The sequence below is a fragment of the Phoenix dactylifera genome, chromosome 18, assembly GCF_051530095.1.
Source record: "Phoenix dactylifera cultivar Ajwa chromosome 18, Ajwa_hap1_PhDact_Kaust_v1.1, whole genome shotgun sequence".
In the NCBI taxonomy this organism is placed as follows: domain Eukaryota; kingdom Viridiplantae; phylum Streptophyta; class Magnoliopsida; order Arecales; family Arecaceae; genus Phoenix; species Phoenix dactylifera.
This window is the reverse complement of record NC_143207.1, coordinates 17532503-17558840: the sequence shown is the minus strand read 5'-3', so window position 1 is coordinate 17558840 and position 26338 is coordinate 17532503. Positions and strand designations below refer to the sequence as shown.

The following is a 26338-nucleotide window of genomic DNA, read 5'->3' as shown; positions in this document are numbered from 1 at the left end:
AATAACTAAAATATCCTTAATGGGTAGATGTGCATCACGATGGAAGACAAAAAAAAAGGAAGTTCAAAATTTTATTTTATTTTTAATTAAAATAATATAGTTTTTATTAACGGTGTTAGAATAACCATTATATTAGGGGCATCTGCGAAATAACAGTATTTTATGGCAGTAAAAAATAAATATAAATTTTAAAAGGATATTCACGTAACTTAAAATTTTTAAAAAAATATTCATGCAAAAAAAAAATTATTTAATCCTTCAACCCTAACATCTTGATTCTAATACTAACACTATATAAAAGCTACCTAAAACCTTTCGGTTCCTATAATAATTTGACTTAGGTTTCTTCCTCTTGTTTTCAAATCCTAATCACTTTGAAAAGTCTCGAAATCCAAAAAAAGACACTCCTTTGTTATGATCACATGAATACTACTCTGTCCTCTATAATCTAATTCATGGTGATTTCTTCATAACCTTATCTAATTATGTATGTAATAGTAATTTATCCGGCAAATCTTAAATAAACTTACATTTGTTTTAGTAAGATCGTATATTTGTACATGCAACATAAATGGGATAAAAACAATAGCTGGTGATCCACACCTTGCAGCATAAAAGCGGAAATTGATGGAATCCATAGCCTCCACCGTGACCCACAAATCTTGACCCACTTACGTGCAATCAGTTCGGGGTGAGGTCACAACCCATTTTTCACATGCATTCCCATTTCCCACATGCTTAATTTCGATTCGATCCATTCCTTTCTTTCTAATTCATCTTGAGTCCTCTCCAATTTTCCAGCTTTTGGCTTCCCCACCGCCCCAAAAACCTCGCGCCGTGCTCTGCTTCTCCTCTCCTCGACCGCCGTAAACCTCCTAAAAGTCCGAGAGAGAGAGAGAGAGAGAAGGGTGGACGAAGCCGCCGGAAATGGCTTCTCTCCTCTCCTTCCGGGGCCACCGCCTTCCCCTCTCCCCTTTCTTGGGCCGGACAGGCTCTCGGGACCCCCTCTCCCGTCGATCCCACTGCGGATTCTTGACCAAGAACCCCTCGCCCTTCCTTCTCCGTGGCGGCGGCCTATTGGCGGCCAGGATGAGCTCGAGTCCTCATCTCCCCGATTTCGAGACCGCAGAGGGGCTTGCTCGTGAGCTGTTTGGTCGGGTGGAAGGCCTTATCTATACCGTTGCTGATGCTGCTGTCTCCTCTGATGCCGCCGTGGAAAGCTCGAAGCAGAGTGGAGACTGGCTTTCGGGAATCACCAATTACATGGAAACCGTTCTTAAGGTCGGTATGCCTGAGATTTAAGGACTTGAGATTCTAAATATTCTTTTCTTCTTCTTTTTTTTGGCTGTAAGATTCTAAAGATTCTTGAAATGGAAGTAAAGATAAATGAATGATGGACAAGTTCGAATGGAAATAAAAAAAATAGCTCGAAAATAACCGAAAATTGCACTCCTCAATTCTCTAGTCCAGCAATTGTGTGCCATATTGTAAATCTGTTGTGTAAGTTCTAGGAGCGGAAAAAGAAAAATAATATAGTTTTTAGACTCTGTTGTACTGGGAGAATTTTTTGCATAATTTAAGAAGGCGAAGGATTTCTCGTTTAGTCAACGTTAGGAGTCTAAAGATACACGTAGCCAAGAAAGTGGATTTTCTTTTTTTTTTTAAAAAAAAAAACTATGATCAAGTTGAGGGAATCCTGTTTTGAGTCCAATCATGTTTCTTGCACTCCTAAGTTCGTCTTGTCCACATTGGGAGTCCTTGAGGATTGAAGATTGGGTAATATTGTTTAAGTAAATATGAGTAGGGTTCACGAATAGTGACAAGTTATATGATTTACAGGTTATTTTAAACCTTCTTCTAAACCTTCCTCTCTCAAAGTAATCCTTTCAACTGTGAATTTGCGCTGCACCAAAAAAAACAACAGAGAAAATTCAAGTCCGAACCAGGTCTGAACAAAATAGGGACAAAACTTCGGCAGCCCTAATGTTTGTTTGTAGCTGCATGAAAATATGTCAGTAATTCACATTACCATCAGAGTCTGATTGCTACTTTATAAGGGCTTACTTTTTAAAGCTGGCTCATTGAAACATACACATCATATGGACATGTAGTGTCTTTGCTATAATATTATGCCCGAAGCTTCAAAGAGTTGCATTAAGCTGTCCTAATTCCCTAAAAACTTTAAAACTGATCAGATTTGGACATGGATAGCAAATGTATGGGATGCATGTGTTCAACATCATTTGCTATGTAATGGAAGTTTTTGGTTGCCTGCTGGAGGCTTATACATTGTTTCCGAATCACCCACTCATTAGAGAGCATAACCGACACAATATGAAGAGAAGAATTTGACTCCTGATCCTTAACTGACCTATAATTAAGATTTAATGGTCCTCTTTTATGTTGTCAGGCCATTCAATTTAGCCTAAAGTACTTGCACCTGATAATTAAACATGGACTTTGATATGACACTTAAACATGGTTCAGTAAGAAGAAATTCTTAACTGTTAAAAGGATCTAATGCTTAGACACATATCTGCACTGGATGCATGAACCCAAGTCCATGTAATATAGGTCCTGTGCACCTCATATATATATATATATATATATATATATATATATATATATATATATATATATATATATATATATATATATATATATATATATATATATATATATATATATATATATATATATATATATATATATATATATATATATATATATATATATATATATATATATATATATATATATATATATATATATATATATATTTTATTTTTTTTCTTTCTTTTCTTCTTCTTCTTCCTCCTGCACTTTTAACTTAGCTCAGCATGATTATAAACAACAAGTAATTTTGTTGTTAGAAGTGCCCTTCGTGGACACCTTCTGTATGGTGTTTTTGTAGTGCCCAAGGTTCGCCGTCTCGGTACTGGACTTCGTACCGGTGCTACACTAGCATAGTATTGGTATGGTACAACACATATTTTTTTGGCATATCGAGTGTCGGTACACCACCGGTACCGGTACGGTATGGTACGCCCGGTATCATCCAGTACGGTACGTCCGGTACCATCCGGTATGGTACAATATGGCATACCATGGTAGTGCCACAAGAAGTCAGGTAATTTCAAGTTATCAAACTGCATTTTCTTTTAGATTGACCACCATCCATGAGTACCCTGCTGCAACATCTAATGATAATGACCACGGCATATGTTGCATCATTATTGGGACTGCAAATAGGGAATCTGAGAAGATAAACAGGAAATTGGGGTTTTCAAGTTAATGTAGTTAAGCACAAATTGCTTTTCTGTATAAGAATGAAAATTGAATAAATTGTCAAGAAACTATGCAATACTCTTCCATGCAGCGAGTTCTTTCTATAGATAAAAAGAAGTAACCAGAAGTTGTCATCACAAAAAGATAAAAAAAATATTTTACACCTTGCTGATCTCAGAATACAAGCTTGTTGATTGACTGCAAGTTTTGACATCTCTGCAACATGCTTTTCATCTTTTTTTTCTTATTGCAATCAGGTTATGGTGTCTTAGAAATGAATCTGGTGTTTATTATGTTTTTACCTGTTCTACATGCAATATTACTGATATGCTATTGAATGCACCTGTATAGAAGGTCAATAATAAAAGAGGTAACAGTGAAACCTTTTTTAAAGTTTAGGTTAGATCTCTTACTTGTTGAAGCAATGGCATTTTCTGAATTCCTAAGACACTGACAGTAATCAGTAAAAGAGCTACATGTTCTAGCCAATTACTATAATTTAAATACCTTGTAAAAATGATGGGATCTGGTACACAACCATATAATGAGGTATCAACATTGACATGATATTAAACCTTTGTATTTGCATACAGTGTGCTACATTGAATTCTGAATTAGTAAGATCAATGAGTATTTGCATTGGAGGAGAGTGACCACATGCTTGCACATATTAGAAGCAACACTGAAGTTGTTAACTGGACATATAATTTATTTATCATCCACACTTTCTAATAAGGAATTTTCGATCTATGGCATCAGCTAATATTTACAATCACTCTTTCTATTTACAGGTTTTAAAAGATGGGCTATCGGCTTTGCATGTTCCCTATGCTTATGGTTTTGCAATTATTCTCCTCACAGTTCTTGTGAAGGCGCTCACGTTTCCTTTGACAAAGAAACAGGTTAAGTGTGCTTTATTTGTTCTATTTCTAAAGCTATGTTTTTGTTTTTGATGTTTCTGGATTGATTTACTATCGAATTTTAGTTGGGCAAAACAGATAGAGTTTTTTGTTCAGGATAAGTAGTTGATATTATGAATTGATGTCCTGCAATCACTTTTTGATAATCTGCAACAGATAAATAATTAAAACTTCGTCTTTCATGTGCAACATAGAATTATTTATTACTATAGAGACAATTAAATAGATCTGGTACTGCTGTGCTGATTTTTAAAGTAACTTGCTGATTTATATACAAATACTGGTGCTGCATTTACTTGAAGAGGTTTTACTATTTGTCATATTGCCAGCTACTGGGGGTGGTGTTACTGATCTTACCTTGCTATTATAACATTTCAAAAGGATATAAAAAGTAGATCAAGAAGCTCTTAAAAGTTTATGGATCTAATAATAGACATTGAAAATTCGAGCAGCTCACTGAGGTCTTTGAGGTCTCTGCAGTCTGAGTTCTCAGCAAAGATATTCTATGAAAGCAGGGATTCATAATTCTTTAGCTTAAAAGAGAGGGTGAATCACAATTACATCTTTTTCCTACTTTCCTCTGAAAGCTTGCAAATTACTTGAAGATCTAATTAGGGAAAGAAGTTAAAGTAAGATTGTATGCTATGCAACTTGATTATCTAAAAATGTGATTTTGTTCCTCAGAATATTTTTTGAGAAGTGTAGAAGTTCCAAAAGATTGATTTACTTTTTGATGGGAGTGTAAAAAATGACATGGTTTGTGTAAAACTTAGTCCACATTGGTTGAGAATACTGTTGCTCTCCAAGAGCCCTTACAGGCTATGATCCAAATTCCAAACCATTCATATGGGTCAGCCTTGAAGGCCTAGATCTTGCCCGACTGCATGATTTTCTAGCCTCAAAAGTTATAAAAGTAAAAAAAAGGAATGAGGTAGGTGTATAGAAACAGGAAGAAAGTTGGGAAAAAAAAGTGAAAGGTAGAAATAAGAGAAAAACATACATATGGGAAAGAAGATCTAGGCACGTAGACCAAATGCAAAATCCATATGACCCTCTTATATATAGGAGTTATGGCATCTTTTATGGTAAAGCATTAATCAATTGTCGAAAATACACATAGCAGGGTTGCTGGATTTGTGGGAGAGGAGAAGACTGTAACCATCAATTATGTTGCAAGGCTAAAATGATTAGTTTGGTGTTGAATTCTGTTTCTGTGGTTTACTAAGTTAACTCCTCAGTGTTGGTTGCTAGTTGTTTTTGTATTGCATATCTATACTTAAATATTAACATTAAGTCAAAAAAAATTGATTAATCATTTTAAAAGTTGTTCACCATTAGAGACGGGCATCTTTGGTTCGTAAGTGATGAGTTGGAATAATGTGAAAGTTGTATCTTACATAATGTTGCAGCAGTCCTATCTCTTGAAATACAAATTGAGGAAACTGTCGAAGTTTAATTTTCAATAGCTTTTACTGCTTTATCTTTTGAAGAACTTGAATTGAAGCTTATAACATGTTGTATTGTTGCTAAACAACATTTTGAAGCTTTTAGTAAAAGTCATTTTATTCACATTTTGGATTTATTATTCTTAGTAAAGCATTCTTTGTTTATCTCTATAATGTCTGTCTTCACTAATAGTCATATATCTGCATAAATATATGTACATAACTGAACAAGTTGGAGGAGATTGATCTTTTCCATGTTGTAAAACGTATTTTCAGAATCAACATGTCAGCTTTTTCACTTTTCTTTTGGTTCTGCTAACTGAAGCTAAGTTTTGCTGATATTCATGATTTGTTGCTTCCAGTGGTTGTGTTTTACATTAACTAATAGAGCAAATTTAAATTTCTGAGTTTATATTATTCTCATTTTGGAATCCAAAATAAACTTTCTCTGCAGATTGAATCAGCGTTGGCAATGCGATCGCTGCAACCCCAGGTCAAGGCTATCCAAGAACATTATGCTGGCGATCAGGTCATCTGACTTCCCGGATCTAATCGTCTCCAAACCTCCAAAATTTATTAGACAGTTAACTATGCGATATGAATATTAAGTTGTGTCACCACACTTTCATCTGTGATGATCAAGTTAAACTCATGTCATGTGAAATCACTATAATGATCACTTCCATGCAAACCTTTAAAAATTTCTACTTATGACCTATAAGTTGGAAAAAATTTTGACTTTTATTTTAAATTCTGCATCGTACTTCTATTTTTATGCCTCAGTTACTACAATTTGGTTGTAACTTTATTGGATGTGAACCTTGTTTGGTGGTAATATGCTTGGATCGAGAAAGTCTTGAGATACAAATTTCAAGTTTCAAAAGTAAAACATACTATTGAAGTGAACGAAGACATGTTGACTCTCTTACCTTATAAAGATTTTTTCTTCTTGTTTATCATATCTGAGACTTCGGTTTGTGCATTAACAATTTGGCATATGAATGTTACATAAACCTTTGAATCTGATGTCCATAGTGTTTATAAGATTGTGTTTACTTACGATGGCATGTTCTTGTATAACACTATCATGCTTAACCCTGTTATAATGGCTTTCTTCTACTTGCCAGCATGATCATCTCCACTTATTTGTCATTTCCTTTCATGCAAGACTAAAATATCATGTGTTGTATCCATATTGGTCTCGAACTGGCACAGTTCCATGCCCTAAGTTGACAGGCACTTGCTCGATCATTTTAGGCATCACAATAACAAGAAAATAAAAAGTCTGTGGTCCATGTTGACTGGCATGAATCTGTCTGGCTTAATAGACTTGCACATAGTCATATGCATGTTCAAGAATATTAAAGCCTTGTGCCATGCCTCTACCTTGCTAGCATGTATGTGCCATATGACACGGACCAACATGGCACAACAGTTGAATCTATGCTATCTCTGTAGGTCCCCTGATTGTCATATGTCTCTGTTTTTTCATCACTTCATGTGCTTAAATTTTATGTTTGCGTGTTGTAATATTTGCAAAACAGCAGAGTTTTCAGTAAAACAAGGAAGAAACATAAGAATGAAATAAGTAACAAAAAGTTTCATCCGTGTATTGTGTTGGTATAAAGAAGAAAATACTGCTGATGTTATACCATTCCTAGTGATTTAACCTATTATTTTCAAAGCATTGTTATGCGGATCATGGTCATAATGTGCATTTGTCTAAGCATGTTGCTTTTCACCTTGGGAACTCATAGGTATTTGGCGTTGCTTGGCATGACAGCCTGTGAATGGGGATATTAATTTCCATGTTATGGTAGCCTATGTAGCATCTTTTTTGTCCTCGTTTGTCTAGTGGATCCTGAGCTAAGACTTGCATTACTTGGCAAGATGGGATCCTATCTTATTGGTTACTTAAGCTTGAAGTTGAACTATATCTATGTGCCTGCTATACTTTCAGTTTTTAATTATTGTATTATATATGCCACTCTCTCTAGTTCTATGAATATAATAAACAAAAATTTGATTTTGATCTTTATAGTTTTGGTAGTTAATTCTTGTTATGTGGTATATATGCAATCTGGTATTGCCGAATCATTTAATTTTTGTTATATGGTATATATACAATTTTTTATTGCTGAATCGCTAATAGTTGCTCGTGAAGCCAAAAGAAAAAGATGGTTAAGGATGAAACCAATGAATGCTTGCTAGAGAATGGATAATACAGATAAAGTTTTTGAATAACATTTTTGATCCAAGTGTATGAAATTTGTCTTCTGATAATTCTTTGATGCTATGGATGGTAGATTAGTTAACCATGAATATCTGACAAAACAGTTAACTACTCATGGTCATTTTAAGAAATTGCATAATGGCAAACTGTTCATACTTGGGAATAATGACTAGCCTTTTATAATATGAGTGCAGTTTCTAGTATAACATAGCAGAAATATTTGTAATTTAATTTACACTTAATTTTTCTACTTAGTCTTGATCAATGATGATTGTATCTATCACATCCTATGAACTTATCTAGTGATTCTAACTTATATTCAATTATTTTCAAGTACTATCAATAGGGCTAGGATTTCATGAAATATTTATTTCATAGTACTGTCCGGGTGCCAAGATTGTGGCTGCTTAACCCTTCAAGAATCACAGGCCTTATGACTACTTGATGTTGTTCGGTGAAAAATTATATTTTCAATAAAAAAGAAAAAAAAATTCTCAGTGATGTATTCTATTATCTGTTGTGCAACGAATAGGTTGCCTTTCATATATTTTACAACCTCTGAACTGCACCAATTTATGTAAGTTTCTTTTAGTATTTGAGGTTTCAATTCAAAGAACATTAGACCCCATTTATTATGTTTATTTGACTCTGATAAATTTCAAATTAAGTAAATTCAGATAATTTATCATGAGAAATTCAACTTGATGTACATTTCAATATTTTAGAAAGTGTTTATTGAAAACCGTAAACCTTTTTTATCCTCAGAGGTAATTAATGTTTTCTCAAGATCTCTTTTGTTAACTTGTATTTTCCCTCATCCATTTACAGGAGAGGATACAACTTGAAACTGCTCGCTTGTATAAATTGGCTGGTGTAAACCCTTTAGCAGGTGATCATTTTTACATTTAGCAACATGAACTCATTATTGTTGTCACACAGTGCATTACTCTTCCCCCTGCCTCAATAATTTTTTAAGATGCTGTACAAATGAGACGCTAGAATTTAATAGAACATAAATATATAGGTTGTGGAAGAAAGTCCATACATATTTAAGCTTCTAGTTAGCTCAGAGTGTATCTTGATCATCTTTATCATGGTCTGCCAAATCGGGCCGAATTGTTTGGTTCAACCCGTACCGAACGGAACCGGCATGGATCCGGCATGGTTAGATGCTGTTTTTTGGATCGCACCAGTTTGAACCGGTTGAAAATGGTTGTCGAACTGGGTGAACCGGGCAGTTTACCGCATACCAAACCGGTATCGTACCAAACTAGTAGCCGACCGGCACGGCTCTCGGTGCTGATTCGGTTAACCTATCTTTTTATATCTTTTTGTGTTGCTCCATGCTAGTACTTGGCATGATTTGCCTTGGTATTAGCTGCATCTTATTGGTTCGAGTGAGGTGGGCAAGAAGCACAATCAAATCCCCAAATAGAAAATCAATGTTAGTATCACATTGCTCATCTCCATATACATAATATTGCTGCTTGTATCAATTCAGAGATCTTTGATTGGAGTATCTCTTGAACTATGCAACAAAAGCAGCCATATGAAGTGGAATATAGTCGCATGTTGTTCCCAACTTAATAACCAAAAGTTGCCTGTCTGTGCTCATCGTGTGGTATTAGAGTCATTTTGTTCATCTCAAACTCTTCATATCATCATGTACACGCTTGTTATAATCCTGATATGAGTTTGAAAATTGTCATCAACCAACATGCCAATATCGAGTTGGGGCAGAAGTTTAAGTTATATGACAATGTAAATGCTGAACTTGCACTAACATGTCTACTTAGGATACTTCTTGCAAGGCATAGCTGGGGCAAACTTGTTGGCTGGTCACCTGTTAAAAGTTATACTACTGGCTTTCGCTATGCCATAGTGCTAGTAAAGAGACGACACATGGTGCCAACATTATTAGCTTGCATCATATATTTTTGGCCTATATGGTAGCATATTTTTGTAGTTATTTTTGTTAGGGGTTGATGCTAGACTTGTGCATTTGCCCTGGCTGGGGCGGGTTTGGGCCAACTTAATATCGAGGGTCAAGAAAAAATATAGGGCTGAGCTTGGGTCGGTCGACTTTAGGGCTCATGCTTGGTATTCAAAATGCAAGCCTAATCGAACAGTCAAGTTAGGGATCTGACCAAGGCTAGCTTGACCCTCATTTCAATTCTTCTGTCGAAGAGGGGAAATGGGTTAGAGCCCTAAAGAGCAAGGGTTGGGCTAGAGGCAGTTTGGTGTTGATTTAGTTGGGGAAGGAGAAAGAGAGATAGAGAGTAGGTTGGGTTGGTGACGATGGATGGGGGGGGCATGACAGATTGTGGGGATGGAGAGAAATTGGAAAAGGGTGCGCGCGCGCGCGCGCGCGTGTGTGTTTTTTTTTTGGGGGGGGGGGTACACCTAGAACTATGGTTGGTTGTGATGGCTAGTGTGTGGAATGGAGAGAGGAAAGGGAAAGGGAGAGAGATAGAGGGTTGTCCTTGGAAATGATTGTGCATAAGACAGACAAGAGGGAGAACATGATATCACTGAGGGAAGAATGCTGAGTGCTGAGGTTGGGATTTTTTAATTTAAAGATTTAACGATTATGTAGATGATTATATATTACATATAATATATTGTGTCAGGCCGAGTCAGCAAGTCATATTTAATGAAACATTGTTTGGCCCAGTTACTAGTCAAGCTTAAACTATCGATCCTGGACTAACCCAGTGGGCCTAAATTGGCTGCCTAGGCCTGTCCATAATTGGTCTGGGTTGGTTGAGCCAGAATTGCCTAGGTCTTGTTGATGCATAGAAGAATGGTTAAATTATGTGACTAAATTTTGTTATGTTTCTAACATTCTTCCCAATCTCTACGCTAGCATCTTTTGGTAATTATATAATTTCTTATAGTTTCATTAATTAAAGCTTAAAGTTCCTATTATTTGTTAGACCTTAAAATGCTTGTTACTTGTGTAGCTTTTTCTAGGTTGTTTACGCTGTATATGTATTGCATGTTTTTGCAATTAAGATGCATTTTTGGGGTGAATTCGGAAGCTAAATTTGTTTGGATTGGTAAAGAAAATTTTGTTTATGGGTTCAAAGCATGTCTTTTTCCCGCTACAAAGAAATAGAAGATAGTGTAAACATTTAAAGAAAGTTTCATCTAGTGTAGTTTTGCCTGCATGTTATGCATCTCCGCTAGAGTTCTGCATCATTCCATGCTGGTGCATGCTGTGTGTGAGTGGACGGATGCACAATATTGCATTCCTTCCCAAAAGCTTTTATAATACCAATGAACACCTAGTTGTGAATATGTTTGCTTTTATGAAGTTTTTGTTGAGAAGCTGCACATCTTGTGATCATTTTCATCTAGTATACTATTATGACTAACATGCCATATATTGAAATTTCACCTTGTCAGGGTGCTTACCTACTCTTGCTACAATACCAGTTTGGATAGGCCTATATAGAGCTCTCTCTAATGTGGCTAATGAGGTTGAATCATCTACTGTTTCTTAATTTGCTTATGTTGTTGGCCTTTTTTCTATATCCACCATGTCTTCAACTGCTCATTGCTTATTCTAAATAAAAGGGACTCCTTACCGAAGGCTTTTTCTGGATACCTTCTTTGGCTGGTCCTACAACAATTGCATCTCGACAAAGTGGTAGTGGGACCTCTTGGCTTTTCCCTTTCATTGTAAGTGTCTCAAACTTGATTTTCAAATTTAACAGCCTGCTTATAATAAGTTTTTCTAGATGTATGGCTAGGCTCATGTAATTCTAGATGCAGACATTGTAAGGCATCGAACTAATGAATTTTTAATCAGAGTAAAAATTTCCAAAGCTTTGTAGATATTATGACTGACCTACAAAAAGGATAGTGTAAAGGCTAATTTATCTGAAAAGAGGATTAAATCGGAAATCAGCCATGGAAGGAGGACAAAGTTATATCCCTTGAATGCTATTATCACAGTAATGAGGCATCTTTCTTTTATTAGTCATAGGGGATATTAAAACTGCGAAATATATCTTTTACCTAACAGATTTATGGAACCGGGAAATATCTAATATTTACTAGCATATAAGTAATGTATGTCTTGTACTTCCATTCTGGTGGTGGACATACAGGGCTGCTCCTATGCTGTCATGCTTGGAATATTTTCATTTTCAATACCTTTTTTGGCCACTAGAAACTAGTCAAATCCATTTCTTTCTTTGGCATGTCTTTTTGGTAGGGTATCGACCTATGTTTTTCATTGTATATTTTATTTTGTATGTAACCATGTTAAATTTTGGGATAAAATAATTATGAAAGTAAATATATAATTATAAAAGGAAAAAATGCCAAATTGGTGCAGGGATTGGTGCTAGCACCATAAAGCCAACCGGGAGCTCAAGAACCTCACCTAACCTTTAACAAACACAACAAACCTAAACAATATTAAAAAATAAAAAGTATTAAAAATAAAAATAAGAGAGATACTCTAAATAATTGAAGGAGAGATGTTGCATTACCATCATTAGAATATATAAATAATTTTCCTGAGGCATAATAAGGGCACAATAGTGCAGAGATATGAATGTTGGGCAATAAAAAAAGGCCTAATAACAAGAGAGCGGTGGATCAGAGTGCTGGAGTTCAAGGTTCAAAAGCTTTTTTTTTATATATTGGTTTTAGTTGGACAAGATAAGATTTGATTTTAGTTAGGAGTGTAAATGACCAAAGCTCAAGCTAGCTAGGGCCAGCTTGAGCTGGCTCAAGCTTGTCCTAAGCTGGAAAGCCATAGCTCAAGCTCGGCTTGTTTTAAATTCGAGCTAGATTGAGTTTATTCGGTTGGGCCTGGTAACTCCTATGGGATGAAGACTTGGGGTTGAGAGGAGGATAATAGGGGAATGATGGTGGCAAAGGATCTCCACCTTGCATGAGATGCAATGGTGAGAGAAACTTCGATGTGTAAGGGATGTAGATGGTGGTCTTATGCTGGTGGTAGACATTCTAGAATGTGTCACTGTTGTTGTCTAGGATGAGTGTAAGGCGAGGAGGGTGGAGACAAACTTGAAGGGGTAAGTTGAAATATTGAGTCGGCAATTGATAATGAGAATACATGGACAGACGGAATTGTTATTATGGATTAATGGACAGGAAAGTGGGCCACGCAATAAATTTATGAGAGGTTAGGAAAGTTAGGGCTGGTGGTACCTTCAACCATTAAATCAATATATGAAGGTTGAAATACCTTATATTTTTTTCCTTACTCATCTAAAGACACTTATCTATGGTACATTTACCTCTCTTAGTTCCGCTTAGAATTAAAGAAGAGAAGCAAGAGAAGCAGAGCAGCCAAAACTTGGAGAGCATTTGTCAAGTTTTAAATCTTTTTTAAATCTTAAAGAGCTGAGTTGGTTTGTAAAGATAGAAGAAATGCTTCTGCTTTGTAGATATATTAATAAGTATATCTTGTTTTCGAGCCAAGGCAACTTGAACACAAGCAAAATGGACCTTGCTCAAGTTTGGCGGTTTGTATCTCAATATTGAAATCCCGGTTCATCTATAGCTTATTTATAACTGACCAATCTTATTTTAAGCTGAATTTCGAGATGGACTTGAACTACTTGTGAACAGCTCACTTGTTTAACAACCCTAATTTGGCCTTTTCCTGAAAATCTATATACAATGCAAGAAATGTGAATTAAAATTAGTAAAATAAAAAACTGGGAAGAAAATATTGTTTGTCAAGAAGAAGAAATTAGGCATCTTTTCTACATATATTATTCCTTTAGGATTTTTATATCATTGTTTTGGTAGTTGTGTCAATCAATAAATTATCTCTTGAATGTTCAAGTCACCATATTTAGACTCTAAAACTTATTATTTTCATTGGTAATCTAATGTACGACAACAGAAGTAGCTATGAAATTTGTGCTTTAAGAAGCTATATATGTGTGTGTGTGTGTATATTAAATCCTCTTAATCTCCTGGGAATCAAACATCATTGTTCTCAGGACTGGCAAAGCTCAAGTCTAGTCTAGGAAAGAAATACTTCGCAACAGTTAAAGAAATAAAGAAAATGCTGATTATTAGTTATCACCACAAAAGTTATCTTGGGATGGAACTTCAAAACCCACCTAGATTTGGGTCAGTTTTTGGTCCAGTTTGGGCGGAAGCTAAAATTTGATGTTTTGGATGAAGCTTTGCCATGCTGGAGTTTATGTGTTTCTAACAAGAATATGGGTACTTAATATTGAAGTGGTGGTGCACCAACTAAGATGCTATTGGCATGTGCAATGAAGATATGAATACACCATGCTAGGGAGGGTGTGTTGTAGGACAGGATAGTAATTGCGAGAAGTATGTTTCATAAAGCAAAGATTTTAAATACCAGTTGATGGCAGTGCTTCCTGTTGTCCCATGTATCAATATAGGGCACCATCTTGGGTGTCAGGATGGGATGAGTCAGGAAATGGACTGAGAGGAGATGAGATATCCACCATCCTGAGTTTCAAGATGTGGGTGTCTTGTTCATTGCCCACATTATTTAAAATCTTGCATAAAGTTGATGGTTTTGTTATGGTTTCAAGTTGAACCATTCATTGTGCATAACGTCTGCATCACTATTCTTCTTGTAGAATGGACTCTTTTTTGAATTGGAGGGAGGCCCTACTTGGGGTTGATCCTATGGCAAAATTTAACCTAGAAATTCCTGTTTCTCTTCCTTGACAGAGACAACTTGAATGCTCCATCTTGATATTGACCTGACCTGGATTAGCAATTCGGAAAGGCCTCATTTTAATCTCTCAAAAGATCAGCAATAGCTCTGTGTACTCGAGGGCCATTGGGGAATAAAAAGCACTTTTCTTTGAGCAGTTAGACTGGCTATTGGTGGGTTGGTTATATGCTCTCCCTCTTTTAAAACCATAAAAGCTGTGGTAACCCAAAGTAAGAACAATGCACATCAGAACATAGAGTCTGATCACCAGGAGAGTGATTACTTTTAGGAAGGCTAAAAAATTACTCCTGCATTGCGCAATTGTTCTGGATCACCTTTATCACCCATCTTGCATGATGAGCAAATAGCATATTTTATGCCTTCTTTCATCATAATAAAACAGGTTTAGGCTGCTGATTCATTCACATGGTCTAGCAGTAGCTATTTTGGCCCTTGTTTTTCATTTATTTTGCGATTTTCTTTTTTCACTATTAAGCAGCTGCTTCATTCATCGACCATGAAGTATAGAAAACTAGGTCTAGATCACTGATGCCTGATGTTTCTGCAGGATGGTCATCCACCTCTTGGATGGTCAGACACATTAGCATATCTTGTCTTGCCTGCTTTGCTGGTTATCTCACAATATATTTCAGCTCAAATCATGCAGCCATCACAGGTTAGCTGTCTATATTTACAGCAATTATTCTTGCATTTTCTGTTGCACAAATGGCTTTACAATAACAACTAACAACACAACTTAAATGTGGATCCATCAAAACTGGGTGCCAGATTATATCATCAGTATCACAACTTATCTGCTAAAATTATTTTTGTCCAGCCTATTGACAGTCTTAGTGCGTCCAAAATGTCATTATCTACAATTGTAACCTTGAAATGTAAAATTAGCTGGATTCTTTCATGGATCTATGAATTTGTGTGCTTCCAGTTTTGTGCTTCGATAAATATGTGACTATTAAATTAACTCAAGAAATTACTGAAGATCTTCCTAAAAGTTTATATTCAACCAACTTTCATGTATCTTCATTGCTCTGGCGTATTATAGAAATCTGTATGGTTTGTTGACAGCATTCATTTGTTGTCTTTGAATTTGGCTGAGTGGATGCTGTAACTTCCGATAAAATTAGCATGTATTCTACATGTCTTTCACACATTCAAAGATGTTGCTCAAATGCATGGCTGTAGGCTGTAAAAAGATTAAACTGTTTGCAAGCAGCTCATGATTGGCTTGAGATTTAGTTCAAAATGAGCCCATTCTATTAGTAGACTAGCCGGACACATGCTAATATATATTATTAATTCATAATTTATTTCTACAGATAATCCTTTTTAACCTTTTTGATTTGTTATGTTATTACTATGTTATCTTGGTACTACATCTTTATCTAATGGCTCAAATATGCTGTAAGTTTAAAGGAGTATGGCCATGGGCCCTAAATCTACCGAACCCTTTTGAACGAACCCTCCCTCATCTCCAATTCATTTTCTTCTATCCTTTCGTCTCTATCTCTCCATCACTCTATTCCTTCCTAGTCCCTTCCTCGCATCCTCTCTCATTCTTTCCCATGGTAGGACCTTAGAATCTGATACAAAATCCTCCCAAGTTGCACCTGGGCCGGTGTTGATCTTAAAGTCCAAACAATTTCGAAACAAAATTTTGTTACTCTTGTCCATTGCTGCTGCCTTTGCCTTGTCTTTGCTCATGGTCCATTTCAAATATCACTAGGTCCATCCTCTACATGGATGCAATCTCTGAATCCTTCATGCCAGTACCCTCAACCATGCACCTCCATTGGCCACTGTTGATGTTAAGTCACCATTGATTACTACTCAGCCTATTAGTTCAACCCTAGCAAACCTGTCATGATGAGCTAGGCTGCTTGGGATTGAAAGAGCTGAGCTCAAGCCAAGGCCCAAGAAGTTCCTAGTCCGTGTCGAGCTCAAGCCAATCCCAGCTTGCTTGAGCTTTGCTCCTAGACACGCCTACATAGCTATGAAAAACTGATTTATGCAATATTTTTTTTTTTTAAATGCCCCATTTGTTTGAACTCATTTAGTCATTTTTTGTTCTTTGGAACTGTCTGATATTGTTTGATTCAAACTTGAGAAATTGCTGCCTTTGCTTTGATGGCTCAAATTCTGCCATCTCCAGCCAGATAGTGTGGTGGCAGAGGTGCATGAGGGAGCACTAGACTCCAATCTTTAAGTGGGTCAGTGTGTGGATCAGAGCAATGTGTGTTTAAATTCCCCAAAACTATACTTACAATGTTTTATAAGTCCCTAAGCCGCAACATCATGAGTCTTATTCCCTTTCTTTTATTAGAATGGACGGCACTTGGTCCATTTCTTTAAGGGAAAGAGAAGATAATAAAGCAAAACTAGGAGTGTGTTAATCAGTTTAGTTACATTTCAAAACTAAAACTTGAATTAGATGGTATCATAGCCAACAGTATTTCTTCTCACATGCATTTTGCATGCTCCACATTACTACATATTTATCCTTTCAATTGGCAAGTTCAACTGTTTTTGAAAAATGACCACAAACTGTAGATACTTTGCAGTAATTGCTTGACCTATTTTTCAAATTGTTTTGTTATTACAGAAATGCAGTGATTATACTTACATTAACATTGACTGCTTAAAGTTACCTGGGCATCTATTTGCAGAATAGCGATCCCAGCCAGAAAAATTCTCAAGCTTTGACCAAGTTCCTTCCTTTGCTGATTGGTTACTTTGCTCTTTCTGTTCCTTCTGGGCTGAGTCTATATTGGTGAGAAGGTGTTATCATCTTTTTCAACTGTTCTTTTTTACTTTGAAGTGAAATGATATGAATATTTTCTAGAAACAAAAATTTACATTTGACAGTTGTGGTCAACCATCTAATAAAATTAGAAAAAGATATCCAATTATGCATGTTTATCAATGCTGGTATATGTGAGGGGCTCTTCTATGATATTTTTAAGCTTCACCCTGCAAATAGCTATCATCATTGTAAGTCTTCATTCTGTTTACTTTGCATAAGTCTATATGTGCTTAATGTTTATATGTATGTATTATTTCTCCCTCAGGCAAGTTTTATACTCTGCATTATTTACTCTACTCTCAGCCAAATCTAAGGTGATGCAAAACAAATGAGATTAAATCGGTCTATTCAATTCATAAATGGAAAGAAGTTGGAGAATGATTTTGCTTCATGTTGTTTCTTGTGAAAAAATTACTCCTTGCAGTCTGGCTGCAAGATGCATCTGGAATCTAATCTTTTATGGACATCTTGCCTTAGAAACCTTTTTAAAGCTGTCTATATGAAACTCATAAAGTCGCCATCATACCTTGACCAGCTTTTGTTTTATCATCTTGATAATCTACCATCATTTATAAACTATTTTACCATGAACTTCTATAAAACCTAAAAAATGCCTCTTTGTTCTTTGTACTGAGTTGTCTTGAAGTTTTCCTGGGAAGCTGGTGAAACACAAGAACATCAATCTTTTCCTGAATTCTGTACATTATGAAGCTAATTGACGCTTGATAGTGAGGTTTTCTCAGATGTAATTAAACGGACATGTATCATCCATTTTGTTGCAGTAGCTCTTCAACTTTGCTGCCCTGAGTCCTTTTTAATTTACCTACTATATAATTCGAGCTCCCCAATCATCTAGTAAGCCTACAAACTAACGGATCCTCAGCTGGGAGTAATATGCCCTTGGTAGAAAAACATTTGATCTCATTTTTTCTTCATGATCTTGTTATGTAAGATTTCTAAATCTTTGCACTCTCTCTTTTTGACAGCAAATCGACTGGGTCCACACTGGACATAATGTTATTCTTTTAATGATAGTTTTTGAATGTTGTGATGGTGAGGGAATATAAATGGAAATGGGATTTGATAATCTGTCAATCTAGATTTTTTTTTTATCACCCCTTATCATTCCTTTTGTTTCTCTAAAATACTTGCCATGGTTAATATGATACTTCTTAGTGAACTGTGAATACTGGGTAAGCAGATAAACTTCTTATCCCTCTATTGAACCATTAAATTTTCAAATCTGCAGTTGTAGTTCATGGGGAACTTTTTATGGTGAGGGGACTAAGATCTAGTTATGGATCTATTGAGCTTGATGCTCCTTAGCCATGGCTGCATATCTTTTGGGATGTTGAATCAAGTCATGGAAGGATTGCCCATGTGGGCTTTAGGATGACTTGCAAGGACATTTTGTTCTGTGGAAAGAAGAAATTGATTGTAACTTGCAAATAATTCATTGTTGTGTTAGAGACCCTCTGCAAGTTCTATGGAAGAGTGCTAGGACTTTTTCTTTGCGGGTGAGGTTGCATTAAAGGGATCATTATTAGCAAAAGTCTTTTGTCCACCATTTTGGGCAATCCCACATTACTAAATCTACTATTATGCTACTTGAGCATTATGATGCTCTAGTAGCATAATAGTAGATTTAGTAACGTGGGGATTGCCCAAAATGGTGGACACAGGAGAAGAAATAAGGATTTGAGAGGGCATCAATCAGTACTGAGATGCTAGAAGACTTTGTAAATCCATAAAGGAGAGAGATTGAGAATGATATGTCAACATGGGTTTAATCTCTGAAAAATCTGACATGCCCAGAGATGCAATAATTCAACAGAGGAATTGTAACAACAATGGTCCTCATTCTTGGTATTATATTCCAAGAAAATTCACTTAGAAGTCTGAAGGGAGAGCTCAATACTTTTACTATGAAGAAGAAGCATATGAATTAGAGAGTATGAAGATGCTTTCAAGTAGGATGAAAAATGTTAAACCACAGAAATGGTGAACATCCATAAAGAATAGAAGGTGTTTCTAATGGATCAAATAGACATAAGAATTATTTTTAGAAAGTCTGGGAGAAAAATCAAATGCAATATTAAAATTATCACCATGCTTTCTTCTAATAACATTTTTAAATCATACATGTGAAAATATGACTATCAACAAAATGTGCTCAAAGAGTTCCCTCAAAAAAAAAAGTTCCCTAAGATTGTTAGTCACAAATCTTAGATGAGATTTTGTGCTTACTATTTTCATCTAGTTATTAAAATTGGCAATTAATATGATAATTACCTCCACTACAGTTAAAGGTCATCATATAAGGGGATAACCGATTGTGGAAGTATCCCCTAGGATGCAACAAACATTTTTAGCCCACCCTCTGCCTGCATTAGAAAGAGGTCTTACAAGATCTCTCTTTGGTAAGACAAGATAGTCCACTCCTAAGATTATTGTTAGGCATAGCATGTTAAGTGGTGTATCAAAAGACAAATGATGGGTGGAACAGCTAAGAGTGACAAGTGGGGGAATAAGATCAAGGAAAATTAGGTACAACACCAAGTTGAAATGATTAGAAAATCATTTGGTAAATAAATATTTTCAAAGGAGGAATAAAGAGGTTAAAATTGCTATTTAAATTAAATAAAGATATAATAGTACCCCATGTTTTATTAAAATAAAGATTTGTGGTAAGTAACAACATGTATCATATGGGTACCATTTGACTTGAACCTATATGTGTGTGACACATTATTAAATGTCAAGGGTATTTTGTGAACGTGCATTTTGGACTAATTCCTTGATTTCCTTCTTAACATCATAATGGAGATCCCACAAACATCTAAATGAGGAAGTCTGGATATTTGTGAATGCATGTTGCAGCCATATGGAATATTCTAGTTTCATGAATGCTCTATAGACATGCTTGGTCTCATTAAGAAGAAGCCTCGCTTGCACACATAGGTCAGACTATCAAGGGTATTATAACTCTTTACCCTTCTTTACAAAAGCTATTTTTTAAATTTTGACCTGTGTTTAGATTCCCATGATCTTATTTCTCGATTCCTCTCTCTCTCTCACACACACACACAAAAGCAACCATCCTGCCAACTTGTTTCTCATGGTTGGGAAAGCTGCCGGGAACCCACTGCTCATGCCACATTCACAATAGCATCGAGGAGTCAGCTGTGATATTATTTTAGGGGTGCAACTTGGGTTGGACTCAAGTAGCACCTGCCTGCCCAACTAGCTCATTAGGTGGAATTGGGTTGAAGTTCTATATATCTGGATTGGGCTTGGGCTCAAAAATCCCACCATAGTTAGGGTTGCCCTTCAACCCAAACCGAACCTGACCCGACCCAACTTGACTTGACAAAAATCCAATCTGACTTGATACATAATAAATAAATAATTTATATTTCATATAGATTACTTGTATATTATATAATTGTATCTTTAATCTTATTAAATTGGTTCATTCAAATTTATGAATGATGAGGTCTTAGTTCAACTAATATTAATCAAAGAAAAATGTCTCAAACATTTTTTCTATTTTAAAATTCCTTTAACTTGATCTAGTCCAATTAACATGGCATAGTTCAACTCAACCCGATTAACCGGACCCGACCCGATTTACTTGACCCAACCCAAATTTAGCTTAGTATGGGATTGGGTTGGGCTAGGTTAGAGAAATCCCAACCTAAGACCAGTTTGAGTTGGGTTAGAGTTGAGGGATTTAGAGGTTGCGTTGGGTTAGGGGTTTGCCCTAAGCTTTACCCAGCCTGCCCGAGTTGCAGCCCTACTTACTTTTGTAGGAGAAGCGTCGGTAAAATTTACCACTTCCGGTGATCTCGATATCATCAAAAATTTCTTTGTTTCTTTTATTAGGTTCTCAGAAGTTTCTTGGGAGGTCTTCTTGCAAGTTCAAAGCAGTGTTAGAAAAAGCCTGTTGTGTCCTTAGGGCTTTTGTTGCAACCTGTTATCATTCATATGATTATCTCTTCTTGTTAATTTTGCTATAGTTCTGTGGTTGCATCAAAACTCTGTTCCAAATCCAGGGGTAGGTTAAAGTAGGGATCGGTTCTCTGTCAATTTGCAGCTGATAAACATTTACAAAGGAAAAAAAGAAATCCATCTTTTGAAACATGAGATTGGTTTCATGTCCTCGAGGTCTAGACTTCAGAGTATGCTTATGATGATGATGAAATAAAGAAGAGGCCCCCAAAGTGGTTGAACCGAACATCGACAAACCAGGAGACTCTGCTCCATCCCCCTAACTCTTCATTTTATCAAAATTTTATGGTTATACAACGATTTTGCATATAATAGGAAGGATAAGTTTGAAATAGGGAATTGCAATTATGCTGAATAACAAATATTATGTTGACGAGTAAACATGATGCATCAAACAAGTTAGGAGCATTCATTCAGCCATACACTTAGGAGGGGTGACTAATATTTGCTAGCAAGAAGACAAATAGGATCTACTATAATATGATTTTGGAATATAGAAGTGCAGGAGCAACTTGTAGTAAGTCTTGTGATGAGTAGCTTCAGAGTCCAGTATCATAGGAGAATATGAAGATTCAGAGCCCACATACTTCGTAGTGGGAGCCCTAAGGAAGCTGTTTCTGAAGTTCTTACGACTGGCAAATATGCATTCATTGATGCTTCTTTGCAAGTTAAGCAATGCTAGGCATTGGAGGAAGAACATCTGGCAATGGCGCCTTTACTCGAAGACAGATAGCGATAGATTGTTGGGAGTAAGTTGCTTCCTCATCACTTTTGGGAGGCTTTGTCTAGATGCACTGCATGTTGATACTAATGAACCATGTAAATGTACGGGATAACCTAAGTTAAGTATGATGAAGAAACAAGGATGATTTCTAGATGGAAGAAGAACATAATGGGCAAGCAGGATGAGAGAGCAGGTTTCCCTAGAGAATGCAGGTAAAAGATAAAAATCAAGGACTATTTGAAGGCTTTGTGTAGGTAGAACATAGCGGGCAAGCCAGATGGAAAAGCTGATCTCCTCAGCATGCAACTGGGCTACAACATGTGGGCTATGGCACATCATCTATAGTTGACATTTGTGGTCCCTGAAATTTTGGTAGTCCAACTTTAAGGAGGGGGAGCACTAGCTTCTTGTCTTAAACAGGGCGACTCTAAGTTTTGATACAATAGTTTGTTATCGGAGAAACAAGTTATGGGGCAGTTATCAGTTGTCAAATTTAATTAGTGACATGATAAGATTTTGTTGCAGTCCTACATGAAAAGCACTTGAAGCATGAATCTCTCAATGTTCGATGATGCATATGCTCAACTATGTTTACTGCCATAAGACCCAAGAAATCAATCTTCTGGATGATTAATGAGTGACACAGAATCCACCTCTTGAATATCAATTTAAAAGTATTTTAATATGTTCTAATTATGGTGTTTGTATCTTGTGGAAATAATTTGTGCAATAAAGCCAACTTAATGAGAAGGAAATATCCAATGCCTCATGATTTTATTCTATAACTAACATTGTCAGGTGTTAAATCATCAAGTTATTTATAAGCTAGATGATCAAATGGTAAGAAGTGGCATACACCTGATGAGCCAGATAATTAGTCTATTTATTTAGCCAGATTAGTGGAGGCTGAAGCTATTTGTGCCACTTGTCTTTATTCTTCTTACAAATCACATCCTAAAAAACTGCAAGCCCTACATTTTTATAATCTAGGTAGAAATAGCTTCATTGTCTTCCACTTTATGCTTTCAGTGGAGCTTTATTTCTTATTCAACTAAAGTTTAATCTTTCATCTGTGCCTTGATCTTGGAAGCCAAATGCAACTTTCTAGAAGCCTAGTTGTTCATCTGTGTTTCATCAATGAATGAAGACTACCAAATTTGGTTGTTACTGCAGGGAGAAATGATGGACAGTTCTGCTAGTTTATTTAATGAAAAATTAACATTATTAATTTTTTATGGAAAATTTTGTCATATCTGTAAAATATAGCCGGTAAGGTTTATTATGTGTAATTCTTGCATGATAGGTACAACATGGTAGGAAATTGTCAACTTATGATCTTCTTTTGGTTTGTTTATGTAATACAAATTATTATGCCCACTGTTTTCTGCTATTTATTTAAACATATTTTTACCTTTGCCTTTCATGCTGGATGTGTTTCAAGATTTTGTCAGATCTTAACAATCATCTCTCGCTGTCTAGAGAGGGAGTTCCCATGGTGAAACACAGTGGCTTGACAATACTGGGATGGCTATGGGATTAAACTATAACCCTTAGTTCCAACTTTTAAATACTTCTAGCTGTCGTGGAGAGTATGGTAACAGAATTGCTACACCTGAAGTTGGTGTTCCTTTTGGAAACAGCAGCATTGACATTTCTTGAGAGATGCCCTGTTATCTATTGGTTACTTTGTACCCTCCTAAGTTTTGTGGATAATAGGCTTTTTATGGAGCTTTCTTTCTTATTATTAAATTACCATTGTTATTATTACTTGATTAGCTTTAGGTATTCTTTTCTTAGCATAAACTGTTCCATATCCTAGGCAATACAGATTCTGTTGTTGATGAAAATTCCCTTGCTGTTATGACAAATGAATTATATGTTGTTTTCCAGGTTTACAAATAACATTTTGAGCACAGCACAACAGATATGGCTTCAAAAGCTTGGGGGTGCAAAAAATCCAGTTAAAGAGCATATTGACAGAACAATTAGGGATGAATCATCCAACATTCCAAACTCTGTATCCAATATCCAGAAGTCTATACTTGATATTGAAACGCAAAAAGCAAAATCCAGTCAAGGAGAAAAAGCAAATCCTGGTGGATTGCCACGTGGTGAAAGGTTACATTTGTTTGTATCCTTATAAAATCATCTAGAAATGGCTTTAGATTTTTTAGTTGTTTGTATTCATAAACTTTTATATGTAGGTTCAAACAAATTAAGGAGCAGGAGGTAAGGAGAAGAAAACAAAGGGAAGAAGAGAATGAGAGTGCAAAAGAGGTAGCTGAAGGTTCTCATCCGATTATCGAGCACCAAAATTCGGAAGTTAAATTATTAGAGAATAAAAATAAACAGGTAGAAGCTGATCTATCTAGGCTGCAGATTGATTATAATCTGTGACTGTTCATGATTGCTTGCATATTAAAAAATGACTGCTAAATTTTTCATCTAAGCAGGAGCCAGATAAAGTACATACAGATTTATCTATGAGTAACAATGGTGGACTCAATGGTAATGCTGGTTTAGAAATGACAAATGAAAGAAGTATTCATGAAAATGCGGAAAAGGTATTCCCTTTGTAAGTGAATATTTTTTTTCGGCTGCCACTTTTCCCTAATTGGAAATATAATCTGGACTAATTGTGAAAAAGATATACTTTTTACATGCTAAAATGATGAACGTTGATGCTTGAATGTATTATTAAGCGCATAGAAAGAGTATCTGTAGTAGGGATAATGAATTTTTATTTGTTTGCATATAAAACCAAAAAAGGCTTCCTCTTCCATCGAAGCAGAAAAGAAAAAGAATAGTCGCATAGAATTCTGGCCTAGGAGATTCTGAGGAGGGAATGGCTAGTACATCAACGAAATTGAGCAACATTTTTTAATGGGTATAACAAACCACCTGTAACCTAGCTGAGGTTGAAGGCAAATATGTGGGTGGCTGCTGGCTTTATCTATGTGAACGGACAACCATAATGATAAATGTTAGGGATGGGGTAAATTAGCCACTGTAGCATGTTTATTCCATTATGTTAGAATCAAATCTTTGCATTTTCTGTTTAGAGAGATGTATTGGTGTCCATGTTTAGCCTGGCTTACTAGATATAACTATCTATTTGTTCTTTTGGTATCCATTTTGATTGTGTTGGCTTTTTATGTTTGGATCAAATGTGTGAAACCACAAGGTACTGGAATATTTGGAATGCGGTCGATCTATGAACCCGAATACCGTGCAGATCTAATTCTTTGATCTGAAATTGTCTATATTTCAGGAAGAAGGAACTGAAGCACATTCCCCTACTGGTAACCAGACTTCACATGATGCTCTCGGCAGAAGAGATCAGGAGACAGAATGAGCTGAAGCTTATGCCATCACATGTATAATGCTGGTTATCTGTTCCCCCTGGCTAGTGGCATGATATTGTTGTACACTTTGTACCGATCATCTATTCCATCAGATAGCCTTTTGCGGTCAGTTCGTTTGCCTTTTGTAAGAGGGATGAGGTTGATCTTTTCTCATGTTGCTTCCAAATCCACCATATTGCTGCATGAAAGTGCTCACCACCCTCTCCGCTGGGCCTCCATGATTGTAAATTCTGTCGGATAAAACATATCTCCAAAATTCTATATTCCATATCCCATGCATGAGCTGTCTGGAAATTAAAGCTTAAAACTTTACATGAATTGTGATAAAGTTTGAAACTGCTATTGCAGTCTGTCTTCTGATGCATGATTTATGATATAGTTATTTCGTATTTGGACTTCCTTGAATGCATTTGCAAAATGTGATGATTGTGACCTTATGTCAATTAACAATATGCCATTATGAAACTACTGTCGCATCCTTCTTTAAAAGAAAGGCAGCATTAAGAAGCTGATGGAACCTAGTCAGTTTCTGCAAGACAAGATACATGATGGATGTGATATCTTTATCAATTGAATGGTGGAGTTTTAATTGATCAGTCAACAGTTGTTGCAAGAGCAATGTTTCTCTCCAGAAAGCGGTGTCTGCAGGGAGCTGTATTCCGCCGTTTGTGTTTTTTCCCATGCCATTGCTTCTGCCCATTTTTTTTTCACAAGCAGCCGGCAAATTTAACATGAAAAGAAGTTTGGATGGTGAGACCCATGGGTCCCCTCCCTATAAAAAAGAATTTCGTGGTGCCAAGGGTGAGGCTGTTAAAGCAACATTCTGTGACTACACAG

The 26338-nt window shown here is 36.1% G+C and overlaps 1 protein-coding gene across 2 annotated transcripts; it reads left to right on the top strand.

Annotated features, from left to right (window-relative positions):
• Positions 1-740: 740 nt before the first annotated feature.
• Positions 741-25890, top strand: ALB4 (OxaA/YidC-like membrane insertion protein). Of its 2 annotated transcripts, none has more exons than XM_008801712.5 (12): positions 741-1281; positions 4080-4190; positions 6108-6182; positions 8715-8775; positions 11295-11368; positions 11466-11570; positions 15149-15256; positions 17265-17368; positions 24027-24254; positions 24341-24488; positions 24590-24700; positions 25408-25890. In XM_008801712.5, exons 1-12 carry the CDS (start codon positions 928-930, stop codon positions 25489-25491), a joined length of 1563 nt encoding a protein of 520 aa, XP_008799934.1. In that variant the 5' UTR covers positions 741-927; the 3' UTR covers positions 25492-25890. The 2 variants fall into 2 exon arrangements, with proteins under 2 accessions (XP_008799934.1, XP_008799932.1); XM_008801710.5 differs by having other exon boundaries at positions 24590-24711.
• Positions 25891-26338: the final 448 nt, after the last annotated feature.

Bases quoted from the DNA above. Each gene is read 5' to 3' on its own strand.
- ALB4 (XM_008801710.5), top strand. From the start codon at position 928: ATGGCTTCTCTCCTCTCCTTCCGGGGCCACCGCCTTCCCCTCTCCCCT. The intron at 15,257-17,264 runs GTTAGCTGTCTA...ATCTATTTGCAG, and splicing joins AAATCATGCAGCCATCACAG to AATAGCGATCCCAGCCAGAA. The intron at 24,255-24,340 runs GTTACATTTGTT...TTTTATATGTAG, and splicing joins GGATTGCCACGTGGTGAAAG to GTTCAAACAAATTAAGGAGC.